General features: G+C 44.1%; 1 protein-coding gene across 1 annotated transcript; it reads left to right on the top strand.

The window, feature by feature from the left end:
* Positions 1-3801: 3801 nt before the first annotated feature.
* Positions 3802-12231, top strand: Zfp14 (ZFP14 zinc finger protein). Its single transcript, XM_090322623.1, has 4 exons — positions 3802-5351; positions 7501-7627; positions 8356-8454; positions 9894-12231. Exons 1-4 carry the CDS (start codon positions 5340-5342, stop codon positions 11255-11257), a joined length of 1602 nt encoding a protein of 533 aa, XP_090178749.1. The 5' UTR covers positions 3802-5339; the 3' UTR covers positions 11258-12231.
* The last annotated feature ends 2911 nt before the right edge of the window (positions 12232-15142 follow it).

The following is a 15142-nucleotide window of genomic DNA, read 5'->3' as shown; positions in this document are numbered from 1 at the left end:
CTAGCCTGAGAGAAATATGTCATATTTAGAAATAAAACTCCAGGTAGTAGTAATTCCTTACATATTATTACATGCTGGCCTTCTTCCAGGTTGTGATTTATATCTGTCTTTATGATGCTATCAAGTTGAATTTTAAACTATGAATGTACTTACTGTCTTCATTATTATAAAAGATATCTCAAAAGGATAATAATGTTTTAAATTTTACTTGACTCATTTCTTAAGCTATCATTTTTGTCAATAACAAATGGATATGGTTCTTGTTTTTATCTTGAATATTTATAGTGAATATCTTATTACTTTAGACTTATCATAAAAACCTCTGGAATGAGATAGTGCTGATCGGAATCTAGTTATTTTCCTCTCTCAGATGGAAATCACTTAGTGTAATTAATTACCTCTAACTCGGAGGTAATAGACTGTTCGTGCTCAGTTGCGATTTCTGTTTACCTTTTTATTAGAAATGTCTGTTGGATACAGATGTCGTTTTGGTACATTCACATGGTATCTTCTTGAGAGTGTTAATGTGCTAAGTTGTGCTGTAGTTGCTAAGAGAATACAATATTGGTTCAAGAATGAAAAAGTAGACCAATGGAGCAAAATAAAGAGCCCTAGAAAGGCTGATGTAGATGTGGTCATGTAATTTGTACTGAGGGGCCTCCAACGTGATTGAGAACTAAATGGTGGAGTTTTCGATCCGTTAGCAACTGGCCATGCCTGCATAAAATATCATTCATATTGGTCACCACTGATTATCCTTATTCAGTCCTAGTGAGAGCTTATGACCTTGAATTCAAGCCCCAGTACTGGAAGAAATAAAAAAATAAGAATAAATAATGGGCGCAGTGCTGGTGGCACACGCTAAATAAATTACTGTAACTCAAGTTACAGCCTGTTAGCTTTGAGCAAAAGAAGCTCAGGGACAGTGCCTAGGTCCCATGTTCAAGCCCCAAGTCTTGTGCATGCATGTATGCACATACACACACACACACACACACACACACACACAGAATGAGCAAAATTCTAGCATCTCTCTAGACACATTCCCATTCTGAGAAAGTGGACTGCACACCCACTTGTAGTCCCTAGTGGGCTGAATGCACTTCTTTCCAGACCAAAGTGGGAGCAGGACAAATTCAGTGCTAACTCCTCTGAAAAATATCTCCCGACAGCCTTTTGTTAATGTTCCTACTTTTCAGTCCACCTCGAAAAGCGTAATATTATCATTATATATACTCAATAGAGTTTGAAGCCAATTGAGGAAAACTTGAGAGAACTGAACAAATAAGAAACCTTCTGTCAGTAAATGATGTTCTCAGGCTGTGGGATCTATTGGCATGAAATGAGACCAAGGCATTTGACACAAGTCATTGGGGTTCTTTTTTCTTTCCTTTTTTTTTTTTTTTTTTTTTGCCATACGTGAGCTTGAGCTCAGGGCCTGAGCACTGTCCTTGGACTTTCTCAAGGCTAGAGCTCTACCACTTGAGCCTCAGCACAACTTCTGGCTTTTTTCTATGTATGTGGGACCGAGGAATCGAACCCAGGCCTTCATGCATGCTAGGCAAGCACTCTACCACTAGGCCAAACTCCCGGCCCCTACTTCTGGCTTTTTTTCTATGTATGTGGTACCGAGGAATTGAACCTGGGTCTTTGTGCATGCTAGGCAAGCACTTTACCCCTAGGCCAAACTCCCCACCCCCATTGGAGTTCTTTATTGGAGTCTCAGTTGAAGCCAGCACTGACCAGGGGTGAGCAGGATTAATCATTAGAAGGAAAAAAAAAAAAAAAGGGAATTGGGGCTCTGGTTCTACAACAGGGTCTTGAGCTGAAAAGTTCAGAGACAGTGTCCAGGCCCACAGTTCAAGCCCCATGACCCACCAAAAAACAAAACAACAACAGAAAATTTGTCTTTTTTTTTTTTTTTTTGGCCAGTCTTAGTGCTTAAACTCTGGGCTTGGGCTTTGTCCCAGACCTGCTTTTGCTCAAGGCTAGTACTCTATCATCTGACTGTGGGAAGTTTATTGGAGATAACAGTCTCACAGACTATTGCCTGAGTTGGCTTCCAACTGAGATCCTCCTATCTCAGCCTCCTGTGTAGGTAGGATTACAGTTTATTGTTGTATTAAAGTTCTGGCTTCTTTTCTGGTTAATTGAGGGTAAGTGTCTCACTGATTTGTATATCAGATTTCTGTTTGCTGAGTAGCTAAGATTATGGCAGACATAATGCCTTTAATGGATAGCAGGTTAAAGGTCTGGAGCTTGCTTTCTGTGACTTGAACAGCCTGGGCGCTGTCCCTGAGCTCTTGAGCTCAAAGCTACCACCCTACCCTTGAGCTACAGCAATGCTTCCTGTTTTCTCTTGGTTAATTGGGGAATCTCCTGGACTCCCCGGGCTGGCTTTGAACCGAGATCCTCAGATCTTAGCCTTTTGAGTAGCTAGGATTACAGGTGTGAGCCACCGTGTCCGGCTTTTTATTTATTTAATTTTATTTATTTATTTTCCAGGCCTGGGGCTCGAACTCGGGGTGTGGGCACTGTCCTTGGACATTTTTTGCTCACAGCTAGCGCCCTGGCACTTTGAGCCACAGCACCACTTCTGGCTTTTTCTGTATATGTGGTACCGAGGAATCGAACCCAAGGGCTTTGTGCATGCAAGGTGAGCACTCTACCACTAGGGGCTCCCGGCCCCCGGCTTTGTTTTTTAATAAGTCAGAATTCTAGCAGTGTGAGGTGGCTGACACCTGTAAAACTGTTCAGTTAACCATCCGAGAACCGGCGCTGCACAGCATTTTCCTAGCATTCTGTAGAGCCTGGGTTTAGCGCTGTCACTACTAATAGAGCAAAGCAATCTTCTGCCAGAATCATTTAAGTGTCCCAGACACTGAATGGTAGGGTTACACCTGCAAGAGGGGCGAGGGGTGAGGAGCCAGCCATTCATTCACCCTGGCGAGGGAACGAGGACAGGGCTTCAGGAACCCTGCAGGACCTGTACGCCTTGTGGGACTTCGGGGCTATTTTTATCGTGGCTTTATATGTGCTTAGTATAAATGTATCAGGATCTGCTACTTCTATGCGTTCTTAAGGCTTGGCAAAGAACAAACCCGGAGCTCTTGCAGCAAGCCTTGCTTACAACCTCTGCAGCTAGGACCCATGTTCGGTGCTCAGTGCGCCTAGGGCTGTTACTAGTGCGCTTGCGCACCACGCTCAGCCTTGGGGGCAAGGCCACGCCCCCGGGGCAGGAGAACTACATTTCCCACAAGCCTCCGCGAGAGCTCCTTCCGGCTGCCTGGGAGCTGTCCGCAAGGGGTGAAGAGGTGAGTCGGGAGCCGTCTTTGGGGACATGGGCGCGGGAGCGGCGCGGTCTTCTGTGTGAGTCGGACCCGGTGACCCGGAGTTTACGACGCCCACTGGGCAGTCGGTCCTCCGCTGAGTCCTCTGCCCTCCTGCCTCAGGCTCGGAGGCTGCGAATGGGCTTCGAGTTAGCCGGCGTGAAGCGCCCCCTCCCCTCCCCAAACAAAAAGACGCAATGGCGAGAACGGTCGCGGGTCTCCGGGAGCTGCGAGACGCTGGCGCGGATTCCAGCCCGGCCGCGGGGCCTCGCCTCCCCCTGGCCCGCAGGCCGCGTCTGCGGTCCCCGAGTTGGGTCTCGGCGGGATGGAAGAGGTGAGGACGCCGCGGTGGAGGTTCGGCCCGGTCCTCGCAGCCCGCCCGGCCCGCCCGCCCGCCGCGTCCCTAGCAAGGCCTGGAGGTGGGGACCCAGCGGCAGGCCCGTGCCGTGGCTCCAGAGGCTGAGATCTGAGCCAGCCCGGGCACCAATTCACCTCTAGAAATGGGGAGGTGCGGCCTGGCTCAAGGGTGGGGGGGAGCTTGAGCTGCAGAGCTGAAGACCCAGGACTGGCAAAGAACAACACCAGCCACCAGCATCGAGGAGGAACGTGCGTTTCCTCTTTGTTCCAGGAAATGTACTTTTTGTTTTCCTAGACAGGGAGATACCTGCTTCCTGTTTTTGGTTTCCTGTGAAAGTGTTAAACCTACTAAGGTCTAAAAAGGGGGCGACAGCAGCTTTGCTGTTCAGCAGATCAGGAGAGCGGAGACAGATGGAGCTAGCTGCAAGCTAAGAGAACATTGGCTCTGTTAAATGGATTTCCTCTGAGAAATGATAGCTTTTTTTTTTTTTTCTTGGTAGTCTTGGGCCTAGAACTCAGCGCCCGGGCACCATCCCTGAACTTTTGCTCAAGGCCATCACTCTACCACTTGAGTCACAGCACCACTTCTGGCTTTTTCTGTGTTTGTGGTACTGAGGGATCAAACCCAGTGCTTCTTGCATGCTAGGCAAGCACTCTACCCCTAAACCACGTTCCCAGCCTAACTTTTTTCTTTAGCCAGTGATGTTTATTTTATAATAACTGCTCAGAAGAGCACAACTTCTTCCGTTAATATCTGCTTCTCCTAATTAACTTGGAGCAGTCACTCACGGCCCTAAAGTTCTCTTCAAAACCCTTCAACTTGGGATTAGGGTGTGTGGAATTTCCTCCCTCTGAGACTCGGTAAACATAAGTTTGTCGTGCTATATGAGTTTGTTCCAGATAATCTTCAGGTTTGGACATTAGGCTTGGACAACTGACAAGTGCACTGACTTGGTGTTTTGGCCTTTCTGCCCAGTAAATAAATAGAGAAATGGGGGTAAACCCCTTTCCAGGAAGTATTTACATATGTGTTGGGCAGGCATTACATTTCTCCTGTGAACCTCTTCTTTCTACTATTTGGGTCCTCTATAAGTAGTGCATAAGGTGTGGCTAACCTATTTTAGTTTGTAAGGTAGAGAGATTACATCTTAGATATACTAAATATCTTTATTTTATTTGAATGTGATACAGGCACACCCCAGTACTAAAACTTGAATTCAGGGCCTGGGTGCTGTCCTTTAGGTTTTTTTGTTTTTTTGTTTTTTTTGCTTAAAGCTGTCATTGTTCCACTAAGCCACAGCATCACTTTTATCTTTCTGGTGCTTTATTGGGGAATATGCTCATGGACTGTCCTGACAGTGCTAGCTTCTCATTTTAATCCTGAGATCTCAGCCTTATGAGTAGCTAGGTATGGGCCTTTGAAAACCCCGCTCTCCTCAGTTTTGTGTTGGTATAGGAAAAGCATGGGCATAGGAGTGGTTTGGAAGCAGAATGCCATGCAGAAAAATTATATTCACATAAAAGATTTGGATTTTCTGAGGTACATCAGATTTCATGATTTCTTTTTTCCCTTCTAGTCTTGGTTTTTGTGGACCCTGCAGTTCTCCAATAGAAAAATACTGAGAAGGTCTGACCAGTTTTTACCGTTTGAGAATGATGGCCCATGTAAGTTATATTTATTTCCTCATCCCCATTCCAAACCTCCCCCCTCCCCTGTCCACAGGCTCTTGCTATGCAGCTTGGCCTGGAATTCATGATGGCCTGCCTTAACTTCCAAGGGCTGCTCCTACCCTCAGCATACTATTTGACATACTAACTTAAAGCAAAAAAGCTCAGGAACAGAACCTAGTCCCTGAGTTCAAGTCCTAGTATCATCACACACAAGAAAGAGAAAGAGAAAAAAATCTAGTATATTCAATATGAAGTTGATTATAAAGCAGGCTTTTTGTTTTGTTTTGTTTTTTTAAGCTAACTAAAAAATTAGTCATGGCGGGAAAATGCACAATAAAATCTTCATGCTAGTGCCAGTGGCCATGCCTGCAACCCTAGCCAGCCCTGGTCAGTATTTTTCATCATCATTAAAGTCAGAAAATATAGATATTTCTTACCTGGCATACTGTATATACACTTATTTGTTTTTTGGGGTTTTTTTTTTTTTGGTGGGTCATGGGGCTTGAACTTGACCTGGGCGCTGCCCTGAGCTCTTGAGCTCAAGGCTGCCACCCTACCCTTGAACCAAGCCCCACTTCCGTTTTCTGGAGGTTAATTTAAGATAAGAGTCTCAGGTCCTTTTGTGCCTGGGCTGGCTTTGAACCTTGATCCTCAGATCTCAGCCTCCTGAATAACTAGAATTACAGGCATGAGCCACTAAGCTCAGCTAAAAAAAATTTTTTTTTTTTTTTGCCAGTTCTGGGGTTTGAACTCAGGGCCTCAGCACTGTCCTTGGGCTTTCTCAAGGCTAGGGCTCTACCACGAGAGCCACAGAATCTCTTCTTGCATTTTTCTATGTATGTGGTACCGAAGAAGGGAACCCAGGTCTTTGTGCATGCTAGGCAAGCTCTCTACCACTAGGCCAAAGTCCTGGCCCTGTTGTTGTTTGTTTTGTGGGTCATAGGGCTTGAACTGGGCCTGGGCACTGTCCCTGAGCTCTTCAGCTCAAGACTACCACCCTACCCCTGGGCATTGTCCCTGAGCTTTTCTGCTCAAGGCTACCACCCTACCCTTGAGCCAAGCCCCACTTCCCGTTTTCTAGAGGTTAATTGAAGAGTCTCAGGTCCTTTTGTGCCCAGGCTGGCTTTGAATCTTGATCCTCAGATCTCAGCCTCCTGAGTAGCTAAGATTACAGGCTTGAGCCACTGCCCGGCTTCATTTGTGTATTTGAAATAGGGAAGGGAAGGGGGGAAAACAAGATGATTGGGAGAGGGTGGGGGAGGGAAAGGGGGACAGAAAATTGAGGGAGTGTCAAGGTTAGAGAAGTAATGTATCTATTACTTGACAACCCCTCTATACATTATCCTGACAATAAAATACAATTTAAAAAAGAAAAGAAGAGAAAACAAAAGGAAAGAAAGAAAGAAAGAGAAAGAAAGAAAGAAAATCCAAGGAGAAAAGGGTGGAAGGAAGGAAAGGGGGACAAAAACATGAGAAGATATCTATGTTCTAGAAGTAATGCACCCACTACCTGACAGATGTTTTTATGGTAGAGACAATATACAAAAGGATCATGTATGCCATTTAATTTTATTTGTGTCAAAAATCCCTCTAGATACAGACTTAATTTTACATGCAGCTACAGGAATGCCTATTTTCTTGTCATAAATTTTAAGCTTTGTGCTGTTTGTATAGTGTACATTTTCTTTTTCTTTTTTTGTTGTTTTTTTTTTTAATTTTTTTTTCATATACTTTTTATTGTAATTAATAGAAGGGTTACATGATATTTGCCAGATAGATGGTGCATTAATTCACATACATTGATACCCTTTCACATGTCTTGGTCCCCATTTCCCTCCCCCCTACTTTTTCTTTTTTCTTTTTTTTTGGTCAGTCCTGGGCTTGAACTCCGGGCCTGGGCACTGTCCTTGGGCTTTCTCAAGGTTAGCGCTCTACCCCTTGAGCCACAGCACCACTTCTGGCTTTTTCTGTGTATGTGGTACTGAGGACTCAAACCTGGGTCTAGGCAAGCACTCTTATTACTAGGCCATGCTCCCAGCCTTAGTGTATATTTTCTGCTCTGCAATGCTATCCTCAGTTTTTTCTCTTCCCCTGTAAGAAATCACTTATTTTCACAAATAATACCTGAGTTTATTTTTTTCAGGGTTCAGTGACGTTCAGGGATGTAGCCATTGACTTTTCTCAGGAAGAATGGGCATTCTTGAATTCTGCCCAGAAGGACCTCTACAGAGATGTAATGTGGGAGAACTACAGCAACTTCATCTCCCTAGGTAGGTTATTCATCCCAAGAATAAGAGTCCATTTCAGGACTGTCTTTTAATTTTCCATTCTTAAAAAGAGTAGGCCGGGTACACACACACACACACACACACACACACACACACACACACACACACACACACACACACACACACAGAGCATTCCTGATTTTTATTTTTTATTTTTATTTATTTATTTTTTGCCAGTCCTGGGCTTGAGCTCAGGGCCTGAGCGCTGTCCTTGGACTTTCTCAAGGCTAGAGCTCTACTGCTTGAGCCTCAGCATCACTTCTGGTTTTTTTTTTCTATGTATGTGGTACCAAGGAATTGAACCTGGGTCTTCATGCATGCTAGGCAAGCACTTTAACCACTAGGCCAAACTCCCGGCCCCAGCATTCCTGATTTTTAATTAGAAATTTTACCAAGTCTGAATGGAAGGACTTACTTTTTAGTGGCTGGGCATCAGTGGCTCATGCTTCTAATCCTAGCTTCTTAGAAGGCTTCAATCTGAGGATTGTGTTCAAAGCCAGCCCATGACAGGAAAATCCATAAGACTCTTATTATTCCCAATTAGCTTCCAAAAAGGTGGAAATGTCTCTGTGGTTTAAAGTGGTAAAGCATTGGCCTTGAGCACAGAAGCTCAGGAACACCACCCAGACCCTGAGTTCAAGCCCTATAACTGGCACACACATATAAATTTCATGTCATTTCTTTCATATGTCATTGTTTTTTCTAAAAAGGCCCTTCCATGTGTAAACCAGATATTAATGTCGTATTGGATAAAGAAGGAAAGGAGCCCAGCATGGTTGTGAAAGAAGGGACAAGAAGATACTTTCCTGGTAAGTGAGACCTGAGAAGGAGTAGAGAAATTAGTTTTAGGAATTAGCCAGGCTCGCTACTGTGAAGGCACACCCTTGACTTGTAAGTCATCTGTCTTCAAAAGGCTGTGGAGCGGGGGAGGGCTTAAGGAGACCTGAAACACATTAAGATCTTTCAAGTGTGAACTAGCAAAAATACTATTTTGTTGTCGGTTATGGGGCTTGAACTCAGCTTGGGAGTTGTTCCTGAGCTTTTCTGCTCAAGGCTAGTCTCTACCACTTTGAGACGCAGCTCTACGTCTGGCTTTTTGATGGGTCATTGGAGATAAGACTCTCGTATCATTTCCTACCTGGGCTGGCTTTGAACCTTGATCCTCAGATCTGAGCCTCCTGAATAGCTAGGTTGGTAGGCGTGAGCCACCAGCACCAGCTACATCTTAACCTTCAGTGAGCCGCTGAGGCCAGCAGAGATTATGTGTAATACACATCCAATACGATGCAAATGCGATGTGAAAAATCACAGAGCCAAGTATTCTGCCACAGCCCTTAGGCTCAGTTATTCTTGGTATATAGTGTTGTACGAGACAAGGATTTTATGTACATGCCGATGTTAGAGAAGGAGAGAGAGAGAGAGAGATGTAGTCCTTCATTTGTAATAGGCATTTGTTAATTGCAGCAAGGCAGTGTGACAGGATACTGGAGCTAAATAAATTAGAAAATAGAAAGAAATTTAGTGGGAAGCTGGGTAGCAGTGGGTAATGCCTGTAATTAATCCTAGCTACTCAGAAGGCTGAGATCTGAGGATCAAGGTTCAAAGCCAGCTTAAGCAGAAAAGTCCCTGTGAGACTCTTAACTCCATTTAACCATTCAAAAAATGGACATGATGCAGTGGCTCAAGTCGTAAAGCATTAGCCTTGAGCATAGAGAGGCTCAAGGACAGTGTCCAGCTCCTGAGTTCAAGTCCCACAATGGACCCCCCCCCACAAAAAAAGAAAAGATTTAGTAGGGAGCATGGGATTCAAGGCTCACCCCGAGTTCCCACAAGTATATTTATTGATTTCATACTGGAAAGGTTATCATAGATACATGCAAAGTATAAAGCATCTATACTAATATTACAATCAGAGCCGAACAGAGTTTGGGAGACACACTGGTTCTCTTATTGTTTTGAGAAAGGAGAGTACAATCCAGGCAAAGTCCAGATATGTACTCCACTTTATCTAGCCTTCAAGATCCAGCTCTCAGCCCTGTGTTTAAACCTTCAAGGTCTACACCCAGCCCTAAACAAAGCTGTCTCTTAGCCCTTCCATGGCAGCTCTCACTGTTCCTAGTACTGAAGTGGTATTCCAGCCTCTCCAAACTTCCAGCTTCAGAACTCTCTATAGGCATTATTTTCAAATCCTTTTCTTTGAGTCTGGGATAGGAAAACAGCACGTGTTTGCTTTCTTGTCTTCTTTCAGATTGGGAGTCCAGATATAGTGCCAATACTTCATCTCCAGAAAAAGACCTCTATGAAATACATTCCTTACAGTGGGAGGTAATGGAAAGAATCAACAGCTGTAGCTTACAGGGCTCCATCTTCAGACATGATTGGACGTGCAAAAGCAAGACAGAGGAGCAAAAAGAACAAGAGAGTTATCTGGGGCAGATGAAAGCTACCTCTGGGAAAATTGCCACTTACAAAAAGCACAATTTTCTGACCGACTATCCAAAAGTTCATAATGGGGAAAAGCTATATGAGTGTACGGAATGTCAGAAGACCTTCATTCGGCGCTCAACACTTAGTCAACACCTAAGAATCCACACGGGTGAGAAACCATATAAATGTAAGGTTTGCGGGCAGCCCTTTAGACAGCGGGCACACCTCATTCGCCATCACAAACTTCATACTGGCGAGAAACCCTATGAATGCAAGGAATGTGGGAAGGCCTTTACAGTGCTCCAAGAACTCACGCAGCACCAGAGACTTCACACCGGGGAGAAACCCTACGAGTGCAAGGAATGTGGGAAAGCCTTCCGAGTGCACCAGCAGCTGGCTCGGCATCAGAGGATCCACACTGGCGAGAAACCCTATGAGTGTAAAGACTGTGGGAAGACATTTAGACAGTGCACACACCTGACTCGACACCAGAGACTCCATAATTCTGAGAAGCTTTATGAATGTAAGGAATGTGGGAAAGCCTTTGTGTGTGGCCCAGACCTTAGGGTTCATCAGAAAATCCATTTTGGTGAGAAACCCTATGCATGTAAGGACTGTGGCAAGGCCTTTCGGATATGTCAGCAACTGACCGTCCATCAGAGTATTCACACAGGCGAGAAGCCCTATGAATGTAAGGAATGTGGGAAAACTTTCAGGTTACGGCAGCAGCTCGTTCGCCATCAGAGAATCCATACCCGAGAGAAGCCCTACGAATGCATGGACTGCTGGAAGACCTTCAGCAGTTACTCCCAGCTCATCTCCCATCAGAGCATCCATGTTGGCGAGAGACCCTATGAATGTGAAGAGTGTGGGAAGGCCTTTCGCCTGCTTTCTCAGCTCACGCAGCATCAGAGCATCCACACTGGTGAGAAGCCTTATGAGTGTAAGGAGTGTCAAAAACCTTTTAGGCTGCTCTCACAACTCACTCAGCATCAGAGCATTCACACAGGCGAGAAGCCATACGAATGTAAGGAATGCGGCAAGGCCTTTAGACTTTACTCATTTCTCACCCAGCACCAGAGAATTCATACTGGAGAGAAACCCTACAAATGTAAGGAGTGTAAAAAGGCCTTTAGACAGCACTCACACCTCACTCAACATCAGAGGATTCACAATGGAGCTTAAGACAAGAAACCGTTCTGACAGACATTATGTTGCAGCATTTTGATGTTCATGTTATTAATGAATGTAGGAAAAACCTTCACCTGTCTCTACCATCATCTCCATTTTCCCACTGCATTACTATTGTGACTTTTGGACCAGATATGAATCTTTTGTACCTACATTGTGTGTTTGTGAACTGATGATAATAGTCTTTATGTATATTAGCTATTTATTGCTGTATAATAAATTACCACAAAACTTAGAGCTTAAAGGTAACATATATTTATTCTCAGAACTTGTATGAATTGGGAATGGAGGCAGGCCTTAGTTTGGATCCTTGTCACATTCTTGTTTTAACAGATTTAGACGTCGGGATTTGTTTTCTGAGGGCTGTTGGCTAGTGTCTAGCTAGCTATTGGCTGAAAGCTGGCTTCACTTCCTGCCACAATGTTGACCTCAACATGGCTCCTTGTTTGAGAGAAGTGTACAAGAGAAGGTGAGTGCTAGCAAGATGGAACTCCGCTAACAAGATGGAAGTTATATTCTTCCATAATCTAATCATGGATGTGACCTTCAATCACCTATGGTCTACACAAGAGGATTACAAGGAGAATGAATCTCAGGAAAAAGGGATCATTGTGGGCCAATTAGAATCAGCCCACCAAACTGTCAAATAGGATTGTGTATTAAGTAGGGAATGCTTGGGAATGCACTCTTGTAGCATGTATTATGTAAGTATTGTCAGTAATGGTTCTCACCATCAGTAGTAGGGAATTCTTACAAAAAAATCCTGTAGAAATAAATGTAGGGCAACTGGGAGTTTGGCCTAGTGGTAGAGTGCTTGCCTAGCATGCATGAAGACCCAGGTTCAATTCCTCGGTCCCACATACATAGAAAAAAGCTGGAAGTGGTAGAGCTGTAGCCTTGAGAAAGTCCAAGGACATTGCTCAGGCCCTGAGCTCAAGCCCAGGACTGGCCAAAAAGAAAAAAAGGAATGTAGGAATGCCTCCTGTCACATCTAGCATGTACTGAACTGGACATAATTTAAGGTAAGATCTAGAAAATAATAGTGACTACAAGAAGCTTTCTACAACTTGAGCTACATCAGAAATTGCATTCTGAGCCATTATGGTGAATGGTTGTAATCCCAGCTACTTGGAGGCAGCAATAGAAGGCTGTGGTCAGAGGCTGGCTTAGACAAAATCGTGGCACCACTGGTAAGATTTTACCAACTAACTCAGTCTTGGAAGAATCTTTTAGAATAATAGCACAAAGCAAAATACAGATTAGCTTTACTTTGTACGATTTTGTTCTTCAAGTTCTAAGGAAGGTCTTGGAGAATTATTTTTTAAAACCTAGGTTTTGTAAGGTAGTGTTTTTATTTTACTAAGAACAACATTATCTCCAGACCTATAGTTCACCTAACAAAAAGCCTAAAGCCAACGTTCTTCAGAAATTTGTTTCAAGCTAGGCGTCAGCTGCTCATTCCTGTAATCCTAGCTACTCAGGAGACTGAGATGTGAGAACTGCAGTTCAAAGCCAGCCACTCAGGAACGTTATGAGACTTTTCTCTATTTTTTTCCCCCGGTCCTAGGGCTTGAACTCTGGGCCTGGGCACTGTTCCTGAGCTCCTTTTGCTCAAGGATAGCACTCTAAAACTTGAGCTACAGTACCACTTCTGGCTTTTTCTGGTGATTAATTGGAGATAAGAGGCTCATAGAGCTGGCCCCTACTCAAGAGTCTGAGATCTGAAGGTCACAGTTCAAAGCCAGCCTGGACAGAAAAGTCCATTAAACTTTTTTGTGTGTGTGTGCCAGTTCTGAACTTAGAGCACTGTCCTTGGACAGTTTTTGATCAAGACTAGCACTTCTGCCACTTTGAGATACGGTACCACTTCCGGCTTTTTCTGCGTATCTGCTTCCGGGAAATCAAACCCAGGGCTTCCTGCATGCTAGGCAAGCACACTAATACTAGGCCACGCTACCAGCCCGTAGTTACTTCCAATTAACCACCAGAAAACCGGAGAGCACTTATGGCTCAAAGTAGTAAAGCACGAGCCATAAGCAAGAGTTCAGGGATAGTGAACAAGCCCTAAGCTGAAGCCCCATGACCATCCAAAAACAACAAACTTTGTTTCAGGGAGTACTAGGTTCTTGAGAGGGGAAAGATAGATTGGGGAAATGTACAAATGACACAAGGCAGGAAAATATACTGGGGTATTTCCAATACATTATCAGCTTGTGAAAAGAAATTGGTATTTGAATGTTATTTCTACCTTACCTGTTTGTGGTCTTCTCAGTTATTGCCTGTTAACTTGCCATAGGACTGCTTTGGAGTGTCTTTATGACATTCCAGACGTGGTGAGTGGTTGTCAGGAGACCATGTCAAATGATTTTTTGGCACCTCTCATTGTTCTCTGAAAAAATAGCTGCTGCTTGAATGGAAATCTGGTGCTGTTCTGTATCCAGTAGGGATTAGAATAAAAGTCATGTGTTAGATATTGATTTGTACATTTTCTGATTTCTTTCAAAAGTGTAGAACCTGGGCTGTGAGTGTGGCCTAGTCCTAGAGTGCTTGCCTAGCAGGCATGAATCCTGGGTTTGATTCCTTGGAACCACATACATAGAACAAGCCTGATGGTGTTCAAGTAGTACAGCATCAGACTTGATAAATCCCAAGGACAAGCTGGGCGCAGTGGCTCACACCAGCTACTCAGAAGACTGAGATCTAAGGATCACAGTTCAAAGCTAGCCCAGGCACTAAAGACCGAGACTCTTCAATTAACCACTAGAAAACCGGAAATGGTGCTGTGACTCAAGGGGTAGGCCAGTAGCCTTGAGCTGAAGAGCTCAGGGACAGGGCCCAGGCCCAGAGTTCAAGCCCCGTGACCGACAAAAAATAAAAGTTCTCATGTTGTTGGCTGTTGGACACTCGCCAGTGCTCATCCCTGTTATCGTAGTTACTGAGGAAGTTGAGATCTGAGGATTGTAGTTTGAAGCCACCCAAGTAGAAAAGTCCCCGTGAGACTTTTATCCCCAATAAGCAGAACTGGCACTATACTTAACACACACAGAACTGGCACTATGCTTAAGTGGCACAAGCTTTGAACACACTCAAACCTTGGGTTCAAGCCCCACAACCAAAACAATAAAATAAAATAAAAGTCTTATATACATCCTGTCTGGGCTGGCTTTGAACTGCAATCCTCAGATCTCTGCCTTTTGATTACCTAGGATTAGAGGCATATGAGCTACCAGTGCCTGGCTCTTCCTTGATTACTTTCCCATTCTCAAGTCTTAGATATGGTGATAGAATTTGATGCCCGCTTGTATATAGGTTTTGCTTAGAGTTTTCCCCAAGAAAAGATCCTCTGTTTAAGCTTTGTTATATATTTTCACTGTTTTCTTTTGGTGGATTATCTCACTGATGTTTTAGCTTTAACTATTCCAGTGGGTTGACTACTATAGACATCAAACATTCATGTTAAATTTAGTCCTTAAAAAATTTTTTTTGCCAGTCCTGAGCCTTGAACTCAGGGTCTAAGCACTTGAACTTTCTCAAGGCTAGAGCTCTAGCTCTTGAGTCAAAGCAAGCACCACTTCCAGGTTTTTTCTTTTCTATGTATGTGGTACCAAGGAATTGAAGCTGGGTCTTCATGCATGCCAGGCAAGCACTCTACCACTAGGCTAAACTCTCAGTCCTAGTCCTTATTTTTAACCTTACCAAATAACTACTTTCTAGGGTTTTTTGTTTTGTTTTGTTTTGTTGCCAGTCCTGGGCTTGAGCTCAGGGCCTGAGCACTGTCCTTGGATTTTCTCAAGGTTAGAGCTATACCACTTGAGCCTCTTCCGGCTTTTTTTTTTTTTTCTATGTATGTGGTAGCAAGGAATCGAACCCGGGTCTTCG

Source organism: Megascapheus bottae, chromosome 31, assembly GCF_031878675.1.
Source record: "Megascapheus bottae isolate mThoBot1 chromosome 31, mThoBot2.hap1, whole genome shotgun sequence".
Classification (NCBI taxonomy): domain Eukaryota; kingdom Metazoa; phylum Chordata; class Mammalia; order Rodentia; family Geomyidae; genus Megascapheus; species Megascapheus bottae.
Note: the sequence above shows the minus strand (reverse complement) of the source record. Positions and strands in the feature narration are given on the sequence as shown.